The sequence below is a fragment of the Drosophila melanogaster genome, chromosome 3R (assembly GCF_000001215.4).
Source record: "Drosophila melanogaster chromosome 3R".
In the NCBI taxonomy this organism is placed as follows: domain Eukaryota; kingdom Metazoa; phylum Arthropoda; class Insecta; order Diptera; family Drosophilidae; genus Drosophila; species Drosophila melanogaster.
This window is the reverse complement of record NT_033777.3, coordinates 22639496-22657919: the sequence shown is the minus strand read 5'-3', so window position 1 is coordinate 22657919 and position 18424 is coordinate 22639496. Positions and strand designations below refer to the sequence as shown.

General features: G+C 42.2%; 1 protein-coding gene across 2 annotated transcripts in view; it reads right to left on the bottom strand.

Moving 5' to 3' along the window:
* wake (wide awake) overlaps positions 1-18112 on the bottom strand; it is a 44020-nt gene extending 25908 nt beyond the window's left edge. For both annotated transcript variants that reach the window (NM_001300541.1, NM_001300540.1), the window contains exons 1-3: positions 18010-18112; positions 5362-5762; positions 841-1046 (exon numbers count right to left, since the gene is read on the bottom strand). Coding sequence is in view for 1 of the 2 variants with exons in the window: in NM_001300540.1 (NP_001287469.1) it covers positions 841-1046; positions 5362-5492 (337 nt within the window). In the remaining variant the exon portion in view is untranslated. The remainder of the gene's footprint in view (positions 1-840; positions 1047-5361; positions 5763-18009) is intronic.
* Between the last annotated feature and the right edge of the window lie 312 nt (positions 18113-18424).

The following is an 18424-nucleotide window of genomic DNA, read 5'->3' as shown; positions in this document are numbered from 1 at the left end:
AATGTTTTTAATTACTTATTCTATTGGTGCAACGTGCCAAGTGTGGCACTTTGCCAATGCCAGATAAAAACGTTTCAAAACGTTTTCACTAATATCCTGCTTTATTTTGCACTCAACCAGTTGGATTTAAGGTCTTCCGGAAAATACAATTTCTGGAAAGAACTCAAATTAAAATCTCTACTTCTTTGACTTTTGAGTTAATCGTATTTATTTCTGAAATAAGATATATATTAAAATTCTTCTGTCTAGATCAGCTTTTGTCGTTTGTGTATGTATGCATTTTCTGTAGCACACTTTACAGCGCGGAAATTGTATTTAAATTGGCTTCACTCTTCTCAATTAGTTAATCGAATCTGGCCATGGTCATGTTGCCATGAAAATGCACTCATGCATTCAATGACCAGAAAGTGTAGGGTTTCGAGAGCTGGCATTTTATAGCATACCTACATGCCTTTAAAAGCTGCTCTCAAATCAGCTGAAAATTATGTGCAAGCCCTTGACCTAATTCGAAATCTCGAAAATCGATCTTAATTAAGCCGATTTATACTTTGTGCTGAAGTGAATTATATAAAATAATCTAGCATTGTTCAGCTTTCAATTTAACTATTGTTGTTTAAACAATTTTAAGACTGCATGTAAATGGCCAACTTGTGTGCATTGTATTCAATAAAAAATAAATAAATTATTCCGCAAGTATTGAACAACCTTATGTCACTATTATTTATGCAACATTAACTTATCGTATGGAATTTTTGATTAATTGCAGTGTGAAAAGTGCAAAGAATAAGCTTTATTTTTTATAAATTAACCCACTTCGAAATAAAAACGTATAGTACGCACCCAGCTGAAATGTTTGCTTATCCGTGTGCAGCGAGACGACCGGAAGTCCTGGCACAATGATGGCGGGCAGTGTGCGCGACCGTAACAATGGCGGCGGCAGCTTCCGGCTGCCTGGTCGCGATTGTGACCCGGAGCCACCGCCACCACCACCGGCACCACCCGCACCGCCGGCACCACTCGCCGCTGCGGCGGCACTTTGCTGGGCTCTGAAATGAAAGAGAAGGCGGGGTTTGAAAGGTGGTGAGAGGCTGAGCAAAGGGTGCGAAAGAGCCAAAGAAAGTGACAATAATAAGTTAATGCTATTATTTATTAAGTGCGACGAGTCGGTAGTGTCAGCAGGCAAATGCAATTATATCCCGTTCTCATTGCACAGCTCCATGCCATTTCCGTTTCATTTGCATGAGGCATTCTTTCCTTTTCCGTCCATATGTACTCCCGCGTACACTGAGCGAAAAAAGGGCACCATTCAAATGGTATTTAAATCTTCCAACGCTTGCTTACTTATATGTATATTGCATCATAACTTAATTACTGCATCATAAGATGACTCTAGTTCCTTTCTGAATATAAATTATGCATTGTTTTAAGAAAAAAAAGAAGAAATTTGTGTCTGCCCACTTAACATTTGATTCAACCAGTTTTCTGTGGCACACCGCTGTGTCAAGAATTTAATTTGTTTATTACTTGCAACACGGGTTGCGTTGAAAGAGTGTCATTGTCAGCTGTCGCTTTGCGCATTTTTTTTTTTTGTGCGCCCCTCGCATGTGAATTACATTTGATTGTTGTGTGGAAATTACTTTCAACACCTCCACTGTACATAAGACCTCCGTATAAAATCCATTCTGATATCATTCGGCTGCCTGCGACAACTGTGAGTTTCTCGCTTGCACGAATTTTCCATGACGAAACGTTGAAACGATGATACCCCCGCCATTTCTGCAGCCTGATGTTTGATTGAATTCCTGGCACTCGAACTCGATTCCCAACTTGACGCCTACAACAGATGCGTCTGTCCAGGCCCTTCGCCGGCAATTGTCAATCGGATGGAACAGCTCCACCACCCAAACACCCAACCACCCAACCACCCACTTACCACTCGAACTATACACACACGTACATGTGTATGTGCATGCAATAAAAAAATAACAGCACGAGATCTATGTATGCTAGCAAAAAATGGAAAACTTTTTATTTGATTTATTTCTGACTTTGACATTTGGCCAAGGCGCCCGAATATCTGCCATTCTTACCAACAACAACTTCCCTCCTGCAATTTTGATGATGATAGTCGGGGATAGAAGGATGGCAGGATGGCAGGATGGCTGGACGGCAGGATGGCAGGAGGGTCTGTCAAACGAACAGAAATCAGCAAAGTTTTTTCCCACCCAGAGGCATTTACAAGATGCCAGCTAGGGACAACACACTTTCAATTGCTTCGCTATTGCAAAAAAAAAAAACTTGCACCCGCACTTAGTCCTTTTCCATATCACAGATGGCAGCGACAGCCGAGTTGCAGCAAAAGGCAGGGAATCATGTAAGCAATTTATCTGCGTCCTTGCAACCAAAGGAGTGTGCGACGAAACAACGGCGGACAACTTGAGAAAACTGGCGTAACACTTAGTTAAAGCTGCCAAAAGAGCAACATATACTCGCATGGCACAATGTCCACACATAAATAAAGGCGAAAATTACATAATACGCTGGCGAAATAAGTTAAAGTTGTGAGGACGTTCTTTTGTTTTTACGGCACACAGAGAGAAATAGTTTGGAAAATCAATCAATTTTACAAGCTAGAAATAACAGAGAAAGATATGTAATTAATCTAAGAATGAAGTTCATTCAAGAGAGAAAGTTGCAAAACTATAAGAACCTTGTAGATTAAAAAAATATTTTTAAATAATATTGATAGTTTAAAAGTATATGTTTTTGTTAAAATAATCTTTAAAATTGTATAAAATCTATTTAAGTGAAAACAGAAAATATTCTTTCCATTTAAATATATACGAAATGGTTATGTGTAGTAGAAGTGGTTTTTTATGACCGTGCAAGCTGACTCTCTTAGCATTTATTGCACCATTCGAGATGAAAACCGAATATCCTTAAACCAAATTAATGCCTAATTCGTTGAATTATTTTCGCTGTGCAGCTGGAGAGGCTTGAGGTTCGCCGGCGGCTCTCTCGGTGGCGCTGAATTGCTCGACACAAAGGGGCACATACGAGCAGGATAATGCCACAGCAGCCACTAAAGGCAAGCTGTTACAGGTCGCAGCAGGGCGCTTCAAAACGCAACAAAGCCAGGTTTTCTTGGGCGGGGAAAAGGGGAAAGGCGGGTAAACGGGTAAACGGGGCAGTCGGAAGCGGAGGCTTCTTGGGGGTGAGCGACCTGGCAGCGCAGCCCACTCGCATAACTCAAAGCGGATCTACATAATTAACGTGAAATACTCGTAAACGTAAATCGTACATTACGGCACATGGTGGAGTGGAGGGTAAAGGACTATGAGTATCCAGTTAACAAAAAAAAAAGGTTAACATGCTGTGGAAATTACTGCGAAAAGTGCTTTAAGATGGAGCCTGCATAAAAGTTTACATTCTGATAATAAAGAGGTGTGCTATTTAATGAGTCAGGCAAATCAAAGGGTTATGAAATACTACTTTTTTGGGGGCAAGGATTATTCACCAATTATCCTTATTTCCGAAAATTTGTGTATTCTGTTGGCACCTCCGACGAGTAACTAACTAATAAAGTTCTTTAAGCCGACATACTGGCACATTAACATCAGCTACGACAACATTCCAGTCTTATTTCGGGCAACGCTTGTGTGTAAAAAGGCCAACTAAGCCGAAAGGCTTTGCCAAATTACGCATACGCACTGTGTGCGCCCTGTAATCCAGCATTTGTGTGTGTGTGTGTGCGTGTTGGCGCGTGTGTGTGTAATTGCACTTGCTTCTGTGTTTACATGTGCGTGCATAATTAGAGAAAATGTTGTTCGTGTAATCAAATCATCGAAAGGCGGCCCCCTTTTTCAGGACAAAAGGACACCCGGCCACGCCCCATTTAAATGGGGTTAAGGGTGCCGAACTTCAGGATAAATGTGAGTGAGTGAGTGAACTTTAAGCGGAAACTCACTTGAATATTCGCTGAAAACGGGTTGCTCGTGCCTAATTGAGTTTGCCGCTTGGCATTCTTGCGCTGTGCCCGCTCCTTAAGCAAAAGCTGAGCATGCTAGGATATAAAAAGCATTTTCATTACGGAGCACTGCAGCACGGCCAAAAAAGAAAAAGAAAAAGTCGAAAAATTCCTCCTTCTTTTTGTGCAATAAACTGTGTTGGAGCGAACAGGCGAAATTGAGGATAAACATAGCTGCGAATCTCTAACGAGCTGCTGCCTTCTCTCAGCAGCAAGCAAATGAGCAATGACATTGGAACGTGCATGGGAATCGGGATTGTGTGTGCCACGCCCTCATTGGCACCTAGCTACACGCCCACAAACAAAAAATAAAACACACTTGGCCTCTGAGACTCCACAAGCTATATTTATCAGCTACTTTTTTTTTGGGGGGGTGGGGGGGGTCCTTCAAATGCCGCATCCTGGCCACCAAATGCATTTGCCGCAAAAGCTGAAAACTAAAGTTGACTCAAAATGCAAGTACCTGAGAACTGAAAGCTGCTTTCTAGCCATTTCCGCAGGGTATTTGGCAATTTGCAGTAGTGTACACACACTTGCTCAACGTAAAGAGTCTTTAAGGATTTCCCAAATAAGTTGCCACAGATTGCTGTGGCACTGAAAATGGGGTTTTGTGGCGGCACATTTCACAACTTGAGTTCTAATAGGAAATTTAATTCTTACAAATGTGAATGGCAATAGCTGGGATTAAACAGCATGTAAAGGGAAATTTCCTTTATAGTGAAGCACAAGAATTTTACGTATTTTTTTATTGCATCTGTTTAGTTTCAGTTTCAGGAAATCTTCGGTTTCCTTTCTTTGAAGAAAATAACAAGAAAAGCAAGAAATCCGTATGCATGTTTTTATATCCCATTTCTACTTATTCAAGATTATTTTGAATCTAAAAGTAAATTGTAAATAAGCTCTGTTTGTTTTCCTGATTATAAAAGTAGAATGCAGATTCCAATAGATTCCATTCGAAGTGCATAAAATAAATCCTTAAAATGGGTTTATAGTGAAAGTTTATCATATAATATTATATAATCTCCCTCAAAAATGCACTATTAAAACATCTGCAGCTCTGGTCAGTAAAATTGGATCTAGTTTCGGACCGCGCATATTGATTGGCAACTAAATCGCTCTTGATTGCGGCCCAATCCGCTTTCAATCCGCCGTTCAAACAGACTGTTAATTCTGTTTGCCTTCGGCTGGCAGACACAATTCATTGCGAGGGAAATCCGGCAAATCCCGACAACAGTTTTCCCCCTCTAGTTACCACTCCCCCCACCCTTGTAGCACCCCCTTAAAACCCCCATTACCGCCCGCGGTGGTTAAGTAATGGCAAACATTCGACTTACTGTCGCTCCTTGCGCTGCTGTCGCTTCTTCTTGAACACTTTCCTGACGCGCAGCAAAAGGAAGGCGGCCCGGTCGACGGATAGGGTGGTGCCGCTTTTCTTTGCAGGACCTGCTGCGGCATCCTGCTCCATGTTGGCTGTGCGAATGCTGATGCTGCTGCTGCTGCTGCTGCTGCTCCTGGCTGGTATCCTGCTGCGTTTGCTGCTGCTGCGTCTCGAGTTTGCTGGCTGGTGTCCCTGTGTTCGCTGTTTATTTTGCTGGTAAGCCGGCGGTGCCGCTTATGACAAGTTGCGACGGCATGGCTGGCATTTGTATGCTCGTGGCGTAGTCCTTTGGCTGCTGGTTTTCTCACTTTTGGCTTTTACACTATAATACCTGCACTATGACCATGTTGTTCGGAGCTGAGAAAGCGTAGGGTTGGTTAGATGCGGAACATGGTTATATCTATGCACACACACGCGTCGATTTACATATCCTGGCAGGACCTGCACGTGTTCCCAGCTGCCTCGTTTGTGTTGTCTGTACAATTGCGTGCCAAGGAGCAAATAACATTTTGCTTACTTGTCGCAGCAGCACTTTCAAACCAACCCCCGTGCCACCGAAAGCGGAATATCCACTTCGTCGACATTACGCATACGACGCGTAAGCATTCATATGATATTGTTTTATTTATGATCTGCTGTTATGGTTGCTTAGGTAAGTTGTGAATTTCTGTGCGTTTTACGCATTTCCATAAACGAATTTCCCCAGCCTCGACCCCAAGGACATTTGTCTTGACACGTTTCCCGTTTTCTTCCTTATTTTTTTTTTCTCCCTCCCGATTGTCAAATAAAAATTGAAATTCATGTGCCTTTCGGTATGGGAGTTTAAGCGCACCGCCAAGTGAGCATAAACTTTGAGGGTTTTTCGGGGGTTTATTTTGGGTCAGTCGATGAGTTTCAGTTCCATCAGCATGCGCTCATTGTCAGCTTCTCATTATCATAATCGTACCTTTTTCCAGATCAATTACGGATTAACTGTCAAGTTTATTGGTGTGCAAAAGGGGGAAAGGCAATCCCCGGATTTACCGACAATGCGCACAGCATTAAGTTGAATGTCTTGAACGCCAGCCTCATTCTCTGCCCATTTTCCACCTGCTGTCGCTGGTGACTTCTAAGTGAGCTTGAGTGGATTTTGAAAACATTTCCAGCACTCTCAGGATACGGGGACTCAAACTCAAATTCACATGCAGAAGGCAGTAGACAGTCGAGCTGTCCCTGTGTGCGACATTCATCCTTGACAAAGGATAAGGAATTGCTGCGCAGCCAAAAACCGTTGCCAACTTGAGGGACATGCCACAAAGGGCGACTTATCGGCTAACTTAATATTGACTTATTTGCTCCGTTGGCAATCGAAAACTATTTACTAGCTTGCTGGCATTTAGGAGTCCTGCCAAATCGGTGACGCTAGGTAGCTAGCTATCCATGACTTAGTCTGCTGATAAATGATTATGATGTCGAATTTGGGTCACAAGCAGAAACGGATGAAGAAACTTGGCCAACTGAATGCCCGATGAGAGCTACAAGGCTTAAAAATAATTGCCCTGGTAGCTTCATTTCTGATGAGGGTGATGACGTTGGGGCATCCAAGCAATTATATTCTGATTTGATAATCACAGCCGAAAGCTGTCACATCCAGATGGAATGTCAGAGTCACGCGCCAGCTAGAGACAAAAAGATGAGCTGGGAAATTTTCAGAAGATAGAGATAGATGGAGCATATGGAGAATGCGTAGTTGCTATCGGGAATTTAATTGCTTCTACGATTGAATGCGGGCCATAAATTAAGTTATAGTGAATTGATTGCAGTTTGGGAATAGTGGAAGAAGAAGTGCTAGACAAATGCTAGGATTTAATATGAAATTTAATGAGATGCTTATGTCGAGGAGAACTGCATACGAAATGCCAATTAAGTTTGGCCAACTTTCACGTAAAAACCTTGAAAAACATTCCTAGAATGCACAAACTTTGATGTATTTGATGTAATCCAAACCACCGACAGAACCAGTAGACCAAAAAAACCAAAGATACACTTCGGACCACCAACAGCAGTCGACGCAAGGATTAATTTCCGAAAAATCACTGAATGCAGAAGACATTGGGTTTTTGGTTCTGTACCAGCGCACGGCATCGAGTTAATTGAATGTCATGGCAAGCTTCGTTGCTGATTGGAACCAGAGAGGGATCGAGAATCCTGAATCCTTCGTCCTCATTCCTGGAAGCTAACAGCACGTGTCTCTGCCACTGTTGCAAGTCATTTCCGACACGAACGAGGCGGCTGCCTCTGGCTTAGATTGCGCAATTTGACTTTAAAGTCAATCATTTCGCGCTTCAAGTCCTGCTGATTTCGCTGCTCCTCCTGGTGCTGCTGCTGTTGGTGTATGGTGCACAGGACGATAAACGACACATCCCGGACAGGTGGAGCTGGGCCAACCACAACCACATCGGTGGCACGTCACTTGCAACGCTTCCGCTGTTGATTTATTCGCCATTACCGGAACGCCGGAACGTGACCGGTTGCGTCTCAACATCGGATGGCAAGGATGCCATAATTAAATAACAATTTGCCAGCGAACACCAAAGAGGCGGAGGATTGCGACTAGGAATGGAGGTGAACCTGTAGCAGCACAGCACACCAGCTTGTCGCAGGACACCCAAAGGACATTCGCACATGTGCGTTGATGGCTGGATAAGGAGAGTTGTGCTGCGGGAGCATTAAGAGCCGGGATCTGCCATCAAGTGCCCGGCATAAAGCGAATGCCACTACCAACTCCCTTTATGGGCCACCATTTCGCGAACGAAGCCGAGCTGCGCACTTCGCCTTTGGCATAATTTTTTTATTCGGCACAACAAGGCGCTAAGCTGGCAAACAAACATATACAAAAGTATATACAGTTGTTAGCGGCATATTAGTAACTTAAAGAAACATTAACTGCATATTTACATAACATTAGTAAAGCTAATATACTTTGTAGTACACATATACCCATCTATTTAGAAATTCCATTTGCTTGCTCAAAAGCATCTTAAAGATTGCAAGTATCTAAAGTAGATATCTTTATTTTAGATAGCTTTTTTATTAGCTGCTTGATATTCTTTTTCTACTACCACTAACATTTTGCCCGCGGGTGTGGCTGCCCAATTTGTTTTCCATTTAGTGTCCAGCTGGATCAGACATCTCCAGAGAACGAGGGCCGGAAATGAGTGCAAATTTATGCAGAAAGTAATTAAAAGAACCGTTGTCCGGCTACATTTCCTGGCCCAGTTGTCTGCTCGTTGCGTGGCGGAAAGGGGGGAGGGGAGGTGGGTCGAGGCGTATAAAGGCGGCTTGTTCGACTGGGCGGCTGGGGGGGGGGGGGGGGTTGTGTCCTCCATTGTGCAAAAGCTTTTGAGTTGTTTTTAACGATTTGTTTGCGCTCATAAAAGTAAAATTTAATGAAGTTGCAGCATAAAAGGCGCATAAACACGAACCAAGTGGCTCCCTGACCTTTGCCCTTTTGAGCTGTCTGCCTCTCTCTGTCTGCTGCGTGTGCTGTCCCTTTCGCTCACACTTAAGTGGTTTCACTGAGTGTTTGTCACTGTCTTAATTACTTGGCTTTGTGTCTTTCATTGTTCACTCGCTGACCACGAAGGCAAATACCAAAGGCTCCTTAAGCTAACGAGCTGTTCAGCTAGCGAATTGCGATTCCTTCTGCCACACCTACAGGCATCACCTGCTAAGCTCCAAACTCCGCCCAAATCTCGCTAAGGATTTTCCAGAAGAGAGAGTGGTGGCAGTGAAAAGTACAATCAATTCCAGGTCTGCTTTACAGGACAACAACACCACGGGTATTCAGGATCGAGAGGCCCGCCCGACTAATTTAGAGGACTAATTGTCAGCAGGATTCAGCTTTGTGTGAGTGTGTGTGTGCCAGCCAGGACATTGGAATTGGATAGGCGTTTGTGTAATTCGCACCCTAATTTGTCTGGAACAACCAAAATGGTTTTAGTTATAAGCTGACTTGACTTGCAAATGTTCTCGCTTTATGTGTAATAAGATGTAAATTGAAAGGACAAACATCCTTTCAATCAGACGCAACTAACATAACTATTTTATCATAGAACTTTGTTAATTTTCTTTTATTAAACGCAATAATATTTTTTAGAAACTTCCTTTAGTAGAAAACCTTTTCATCAACCAATTTGTGGCTAATTTGCTTTCGCATCCATTGACTTGTGGCAAGGCTTTAGTCCTGTTCTCGTAGACAACGGAGAAACATGAGAGGCTTCAATGGCAGGACTTTGTCTGCCTTTTTCCATCGAACTTTACCGAAATCCAAGACAAACACTGTCGATACCTGGCAAGCCAAAAAATGACCCAAGAAGCCCATTGTTTTTTTTGCAGACTGCCCCCCCAGGCAGCGTGTATATATTTTCAGATACTGACATAGTATGTCTTTCCCAGCTTTCCCAGCTTTCCGAGCTTTACCACTTGACCTGCCACGCCCCAAAATCCAATTCACTGCTTGTTCGTCGCCCATTGTCTGGCCATGTCAAGTCAGCTGCCACTCGGCACTCAGTTGGCTGGGCAAGAATGTATGGCCATATCTGTGTCCCAACATGGCCTACGATATTAGCACTTAAGTACTATTTTCCAGTGTAAATAGCCGGGCCAACAAAGACCGTTAAAACAAAGCACGGCAAGGCGGAGCGATGAGCGTTAATAATGCGTATAAAATGCGACATGTTAACAAGGCCAAGAGGATTGGTATTTCTGGTGTGAGTCTGCTTCAGGTTCCTGTTCACCCAAAAATTTACATCCATTTAAATGTGGGGCGAAACAGGGCGAAAAAAAAAAACTAAATGAAAGCAGCGCAAACGGGTGCGAATTAGACACATATTAGACAACAGGGCGTATGAGTGTTGTGCGCACGTTATTTTCATTGGGGCGTCCAGCCATGAAAACGCCAGCCTTGAAGTGTATTTATACGCCCGTGCGTTTTGGCCACTTCTGTGTCTCTGCCTTTCTCGTCTCGACTTGGCATTCGGCCGACATTTATGCTTCAAGTTGCCAAGTTTTGTTTTCGTTGCCTGAAACTGTATGCCGCCATTGACTGGCCGTGTAGTTTTGTCTCTGGCCAAATGGCTTTCGGCTCCAGGACATTCAGTCCGCCGGCAAAGCTGCCTAGCTACAGTGGGGCAATGGAGTATGGGGCATGGTGTTGTGGATGTTGGATGGTGGGGCAAAGGTTGCACAGATTTCATGGCTGGCTGCATGCAGCTGGCGAAAAACAAACAAGCCAACAAAGAAGCCAACCAACGATGAGCAACAATAACCAAAAAAAAAAAAAAAAAAAAAAAAAAAAACAGGCTAAAGCTGGACAGTAAAAACCAGCTAAGTGCATAGTTTACATTCGCAATTAACAATCCGTAGGGTGCTTTACTTAGGAATTATGAGCACAGTTTTTATTAATTTTCAATTTCATTGAACTTTAAATCTGCAGACTGCTTCTATATTAAACGTATTCCAAATAATTTCTACATCAAACGGCTTTAATTTTCAATATTGGCCATAAACAAGTGTAACTTCTGGCCTATTTAAGTGAAAAGCTAAATGTCACAGAAAATGTCAACTATGAACATTTATCTCTTCGAAACGAGCGACATAAGTGCCCTACTTTGAATTTCATTTCTTTGCAATTCGATTAACATATTTCTTTCAAGTTTCAAGTTGCATTACGTATGGTTGTTCGAACTTCGAACATTTAAGACGGCTGACGAGCTTGTAAAAAATTCACTTAGGCCAACTTCTACTGTCTATTCAATATGGATGAGTGAATGAAATGGGTATGCTTTGAGAAGGCCAGCAGCAAACACATATGCGCAGCGATGATGATGACGATGACGGTGAAACGCGGTGACAACCAGGCCATCAGACCACCATTTCTATGGCCTGAAAGGGAGAAGGGAAAGGGAGAAGTGGAAGGGGGGATCCTTGAAAAATTACATGCTTTTAAATTGAAATTTCAGACTGAAAGCAGAAGCGAAGCACGAAACAGGCCGTGGATACAGAAACATCGAGACAACAAGCCAGGACACGAACAGCCGCATGGTTGTTTATTATTACTTGTGGCTTTATTATTCCGGCCACTGGCCCCGGGCCATATTTTCCTTGTTTCGTACCATTTTTACTCACAATTTGCCGCGGCTAATCAACAAATGAATTGCCATAACACATTGCGTATACGCCGCGTTGCTCTCTGCTCCTTTGTTCGCAAATGCTCTTTGCCAGTTTATTTTAGAGAAATTTTAGAGGAGCTGCCGTAATGTGTGACCAGGCTCCGGGAGCAAATATAATTAGCCCCCGAAATCCTCCGGGAAATGATGTCTGCCCCGCGGCAAAACGAAGGCAGCGAAGTGAGCCAACCATTTGACCTCAGTTGCGAAGGTGGGTGGGTTAAAGGACATGGCACTTAGCCACCAGAAAGTGACCAATTACTCTGTGGCTTGGTCTGTGAAGTCATTAGACGATTGATGAACACCAGCTAATTTCGGGTTAAACTGCTAATCCTGCTGTGGGGATGCTTATCGTTTTGGGCCCTCTGTCAAAAGTGTTAATTGACAGACTAATTGAAACAGCCGCAAAAGGCAATTTGCAAATGGAATTTGAGATAAACACAATTAATGCTTTAGTTTAGCCCTTCAAGCGAGGCGCTTCACTGCCAATAGAGAATTGGCAAAGGCAAACACAAACACGAAATTTCCATTTTGGCCTGCGTTAGCATAATTGTTAAATTAGATAGCAAGCAAGATACTGTGCGTGTTTAAGCACTCTGCCCGTTTTGAAGTAGTGCAATTTTCAATAAAAAAAACTGATTGGCAGTCGACTTGACTGGGCTACCCGAAATAAATTGCATTTTGTAATTAAATTTACACACCCCGAGTGAAAATCAACCAAATGGGCATTTATGCTAAATACCGAATAACAATATGGCCACGGATCAACTGGGCGGCAATAGCTCGTTATTCTGGGAGCGGTATGAAATGGCCACACGGCGTATGCGTGATGATTGGCATTGTCGGCTTGAGCTTTTGCACAAACGCAAATTGGCGAACGCAGCACGGCAACTAGTCCTTTTCCTGGGTAGAAAGGCAAAAAAAAAAAAATGATTGGGAAATCCCCTCAAAGGCAAATATCCTACGAACACGTGAGATAGATAAAACGGATGGGGCAGGGGCAAAAAAAAACAAAAAAAAAACAAGTCCCACGACAGCAAAAAATAAAACAGATTCGCGCTTCAGTAAACAAATCCCGAGCAAGCATCGGTTTTTGGGCCACATTAAAGCCGTAAGTACCAGCATCCCCCCCCAACAAAAAAAATGACAGACGTACAGATTTTTGTCTTCCTTCTGGCAGGGGGATTCCCAAAACGCCCAGCGGTTTGGTGTTCAAGTTAGCCAAATATTGACAGGGCCATGTGCGAAGTCTGCGATGCGTGGGAAGGGCGGTTGTGTCGAGCCTAAACGATCTACAAATGTAATTTCCCTACGAGCCAATCCACCGCCGCTTACTCAACCAAATCGATGCCAGGACACTACGTGTGCACTCAAAAAAAAAGAGTGTCTAGAAAGATACAAGTCTGGAAAAGAACTTATTTCTTGGGTACCTAGTGTTTTTTGCCTTTTTTGACTATAAAATATATATATATAACAACTAAATTTTATATATTTATTTAATTTTTTTTAGATACACAACTATTTCTCTCTCTGCACAGCCAAAAAAAAAACAAGTTCGTATATCCAAATAGATATACAAATCAACCGCAAACCCAAATAAAGCAAGGCGAATGAAACTTATTCGAGCTGAGGACATCAAAGGAAACCAGAGAGCTGGGTATATTGGCAAGCGAAAGACAATTACGTTCAATTTGAGCCACAAGGACTCTGCAGTTAAGTTCAACTTTCCTGCCATTTGGTAGTGCAACTAAAAATAAGGCAGCCGAGTGTAATTGTAATTTAGCTGCAGCCAAGCGAGATCAAAACAAATTGATTTGCTGGCACAACGGCGATTGGGTTACGTTAGTTTGGTTTGTTTATTTATACACATATATGGGATACAAATGGACGGAACTTAAGTACCATCCATATTAGAATCGCTTTTTGTTTGCTCGCGTTTTGCCTTCAACTGCAAACATTTGCAGACAAACACACACACACACACTTATGAACGGACCGCCCGCCTCGGCATTATAGAGCTATTTTAGTCGGCACTCGCTCATAGTTACAGTCCAAGGTCACAGGACACACCACCCCCCCCCCCCAAAACACACACACACTAGCTCGCCCGCCCCACAAGACTGCGAAATATTTTTAAAACGAAAAAAGCGTAGCACACTTTTCGGGGCGCCCATTTTTGACACTTCATTAGTTCGCGTGAATGAATGTTTCCGTTGTTGTACGTGTATGAAAAGCAGCAGAATAATAATAATAATAAGAATAATAAGAATAATAATAATGCTGCTGCTGCTGCTGATGATGATGATGAAGAAGTAAAAGTATAAAAATGCGGATGAAGAAGCCGAACAAACTTTTTACGATTTGCCCTCGAGCACCTTTTGGCATTGAATTGGAAAAATTTGCCTATAAAGTCAGCCAACTTTCCAATTGTTACCAATAACGAATCGCGTCGAATCGAAGCGAAAACTTTGTGCTGCCAAAACAAAAATGAGAGCCATTAAATCGCTACAGGCACTGTAGCCGGATTGGGCCAGGGTAAAAATCGTAGAAAATTCGTAGGAAAATTTCGGATTTCAGCGTAAGGCCGATTGCAAAAGCAAGTGCTGCCAGCACAAGTTTCACATTGATGATTTACGATGCGTCTCCGCTGGGCAACCGAGGCCATTTCCCCAGCCAGGTGGCACAAATCAATGGGCAACGTTACCAGCTTTTCCTGCCATTGTCTTACCGCCGCGCCGCAGATCCCGGGCGCAATCCAATGCACATCCCGGGCATTAATCAAGCACAAAAGTGGAGCAGACAGAGCAACCGAATTGGTAATAAGAACTGCGATAAGCCCCAAGGATATCATACTAATGGTTTGGCGGGGGATAAAGGTCCAGCGAAATGTGCCACCTTCGATTCCGCGCTGCTTGAAATTGCTAATATCTAAGCCGGAAATTGCGAGAATTTCACTACCTTTTCACTTAGCTGTCATCTTTAATTAGCAGCCTTAATTAAAAGTATCAACGAGAGAGAGAGCGTGTAATTAAAAGCGAACCGCAACAAAACAAAGGCACAGCAAAATGTCATTCTAATTGCCGTACGCAATTCATATTGCATAAAAACCAGAAATAAATAAAAGAACCCAGCATTGGCCTATGAATATAAATTGAAAGTGAAATGAAGAGCAAGCAAAAAAAAAAAGCAGGGAATGTAAATAAAGCGTTTGTATCAATTAAAACGAAGGCCGGTCGTTATGAAATGCTAAGAGAAAAGCAATAAAAAGCAATAAAAAGCAAATATAGTGACTAAATAAATAATATTTTTAGAAGCTTACATTGTTTTCATTTTTGTTGTTAACCAAAAATTGGTTGGTTACGAAAATATAGGCAATATTCTACAATTTAGAACACAATTCTTTGAACATCATTTTGCTAGAATTTAGTCTGACTGCTAAATGAAACTGAAATTGCAAATTAGATTGCCAAAAATAAGCCAAAGGCATTTTTACATACATCACATTGTATTCATGCAAAGTGCGCGTCAGCTGCAGCAATCTTCATTAATTGCATTGCAATGAACGTTGGCATTTTCGCACATATGCCAGGGCAAAAAAGGCCAAGAAATGTCAGCCAGGCCAAACACAGCCATATGCAATATGCACACGTATAGTCGGAATTCTCGGAACGCATCGCCTGCAACGTCATTGTCATGAAATGCTTAAATTTATTGAGAGCATGCCACATATAGTATATACAACAACGTCCTTGTCCGGCACTTGGTATAATATCAGAACTCCTTGTTTATATTTTTAGTGGCAATACCAATTAATCTTAGTTGTCAAGAAGCCGGGCGCCCAGAAATAGCAATGTTATATATATATATATGTATATATATGTATAGGTAAGTATTTGTAAGTACTTGGTTCTTGCCTGTAAAATTAAGCACTTAATCATCGCTTGCAGATTTAATTAAATGCAGCATAATAGCAATTCAGGGAACAGGCAGCGATATTAATCATACGCCATGTTGTCAGCTTTATGAAATGCCTGCATAAATCTCTGCCAAGCCGCAGAATGCATTCTGCTGTTAAAAAAAAAAAATGCATGTGTGGGCGCTTGCTGTTGGCAAATTGTTTCAAATGTGCGCAATTTAAACGAAATTGAGAAACCAAAAGCGGAAAAATAAAGGACGAAGCAAACGTTTTCGGTCAGCCTTTTCCTTTTGACAAATTTGAACAAAAGCCAAAAAAAAAAAAAAAACCCCTCCAGAAACCCCAGCAGCATTAATTTCTGTGAGTTCTGTAATAAACTGGAGTATACGAAAAAATAACCACGACAGCTAAAAAGGGGAAAAATTTGGGGCAAAAAGGAAGTAAACAGCAGCGCGAACAAATGGCTCGTTTGGCTAACCTTTTCTGTTTGGCTGCCCTGCATTGCTTTTGTTTATAGAAAAGTTTAAATTGTGTCAATTTTTTGCTTTTTTGGCGCTCGCGCAATGCAGAAAGTTTGGGAAACAAATGAAATGTGGGTAAAAACAATTTCCGAAATCGCGACAAGGACGGCGACTTAGGACCCACAAAAAGTGTGGGTATGATAATGCCACAAAAAAAAAAAAGAGTATATTCTAAGATGTCAGGGGTGAAAGTTGGCATTCCAGTGAAAATTGCGTATTTTCCTATTAATTTTCCAGTGAGACGTTTACGAATTAAATCCCTAAGCGGATAGAATGGCGGATTTTCATCAGGTGCAGCTGGATGTCATAGACACAAAGCTTGCTATCAGCATAGTTTTACTGCTCTTTACGGTTCACTGCGATTCAGTGAAGCGAAAATATTTACTTTTTTGTTGAAATATTGATGACATTGGTCAGATTTACCATTTGAGCACACACAAACATGAATGCGAGCAGTGAACTTTGACACTTTTGTACATATATGGAAAAAATTCAATCAAAGTTTTCCATTTTATTACTGTATATTAATAATATTCTTTAATATACGATCCAATGAAATGCTTTCATGAGCCCCAATTATAATCAAATAACAAAACACTTAGCAAACAATGGTGACATTAATAAATTCACAGGACATTCATCAATCAAAAATCAGTTCGATCGATATTATTAACCCTTAAATACATTAAACTTTCGGTAATGACTGAGGTGCTTCCGTCGATTCCCATCTTCGAGGGGACATAATTTATTGATTTATGTATTCAGTCCATTTGGGAAATTAGGTTTCAATCATTTCCAATTGATTTCTTCGTCGCAATTGAGAAACTTTTCCTGCCAACTTTCAGCAGCAAAATAGTTGGACAAAACAGGCGAAAAGTCGGTTGGTATGGGAATGCAAAATGCTCGGCATCTCCTAGTGGCTAACAAAATCCACTGCCAAACTAATTTGTGGCCAAAACTATGTGAGAGGCGAGCAGGAATGAAGCATGTGCCAAAATAATACAATAGAACCAACTGAAACTTACTTGGGCTTAGTTGAAAAGAAAACTTTCGCTAGCCAAGAAATTAAAGTGAAGTAGGAACTAGACTTCTGGACAATTTACGAGCTCCCATGGGATCGCCAACCGTTTTGGTAACCATGTATATAGCACATATATAGTATGTGCGCGTCGAGTCAGTTTGGCAATATAAATGACGATAAATTAATTATCGGCCGATCAAGTCATTGTCGCCATTAATTATGGGCCCACGATGCACGGCCCAACGGCCTTTTAATAGTTTTTCACACGCCCACGGGACTCAGGACCTTCGGCAATTAGGATGTGAGGTAGATGGATGTGAGGTAGATGGAGATGAGGAGATGAAATGAAATATGGCGTGAATGGGCCGAGGTTTTATGACAATGTTTGCTGCCTGAATAGCGCGGCAGCATCGTCTGGGCCATGAATTTAATGCGCTGCAACAGTTAATGATTTTATTGGCACTCCAGTCGCAACTTGGCCACATCTTTGGGCAGAGACCGGGAATCGGGGACAGCGGATTGGTGTTAGAATCCTCGTAAACAGTCGGGCTGGAATTTATGACTTGGTCTCATGAATATAATCAATGTCAAGAGCGACGCCAAGTGTCGTCTGGGGATCGCACTTGCCGCGCTCTCGAATCCATTCCCCGCAAGAAATCTGAGTGCCCTGACCAGACGCAGACGAATCCGGATGAGCCGTAAACGAAGACGGGCAAATCGCTCGCCTGGCTTAAATGGCATTTCAATTTGGCACTTCCGTTTCCGCAACATCCCACCCCCATTGCTTTCTATTGGCTTTCTATTCTTTGTCCGTAATGTCCTTGCCAACATTTCAATTGGTTCAACACTGGCTGACTGGGGTCACTTCTGCAGGTCTTGCTACGGATAATCCTTAAACATTTCAGCGTTAGAACTTCGAACACTTCGATCCGTTTACCAATAACATTTTACATTTCACTCGAGCAATTTAACTGCTGTTTTCGGGTTCAAAAACTAATTCAACAGCGGTTCTGGGTGCGCGCGTTCAACCAATGCGTTTGAAAGTCCCAATGTAACTGAAACGGCGTGGGCCAAACACAAATAACACGCTACGCAGATGTAAGCTCACCGGAAGGACTTTAAAGGACGAGCGTTCGGAGCTTTTATTTAAATCGAAAAGTAACTGACGGCAGTGGGATGTGACAAAAGTTCGTTGCTATGCAACGAAGGTCAGCCCAGTGTGGCAACGATTGCTTCATAAATTTCAATGAGTCTGGCAGCCCTGTTTTTATCTAATTCAAATTTGTAAATATCGTTTTTCTATCAATGGTCAATGCCTTCAATATTTGAACAAATCAAATTTTCTCTAGAAC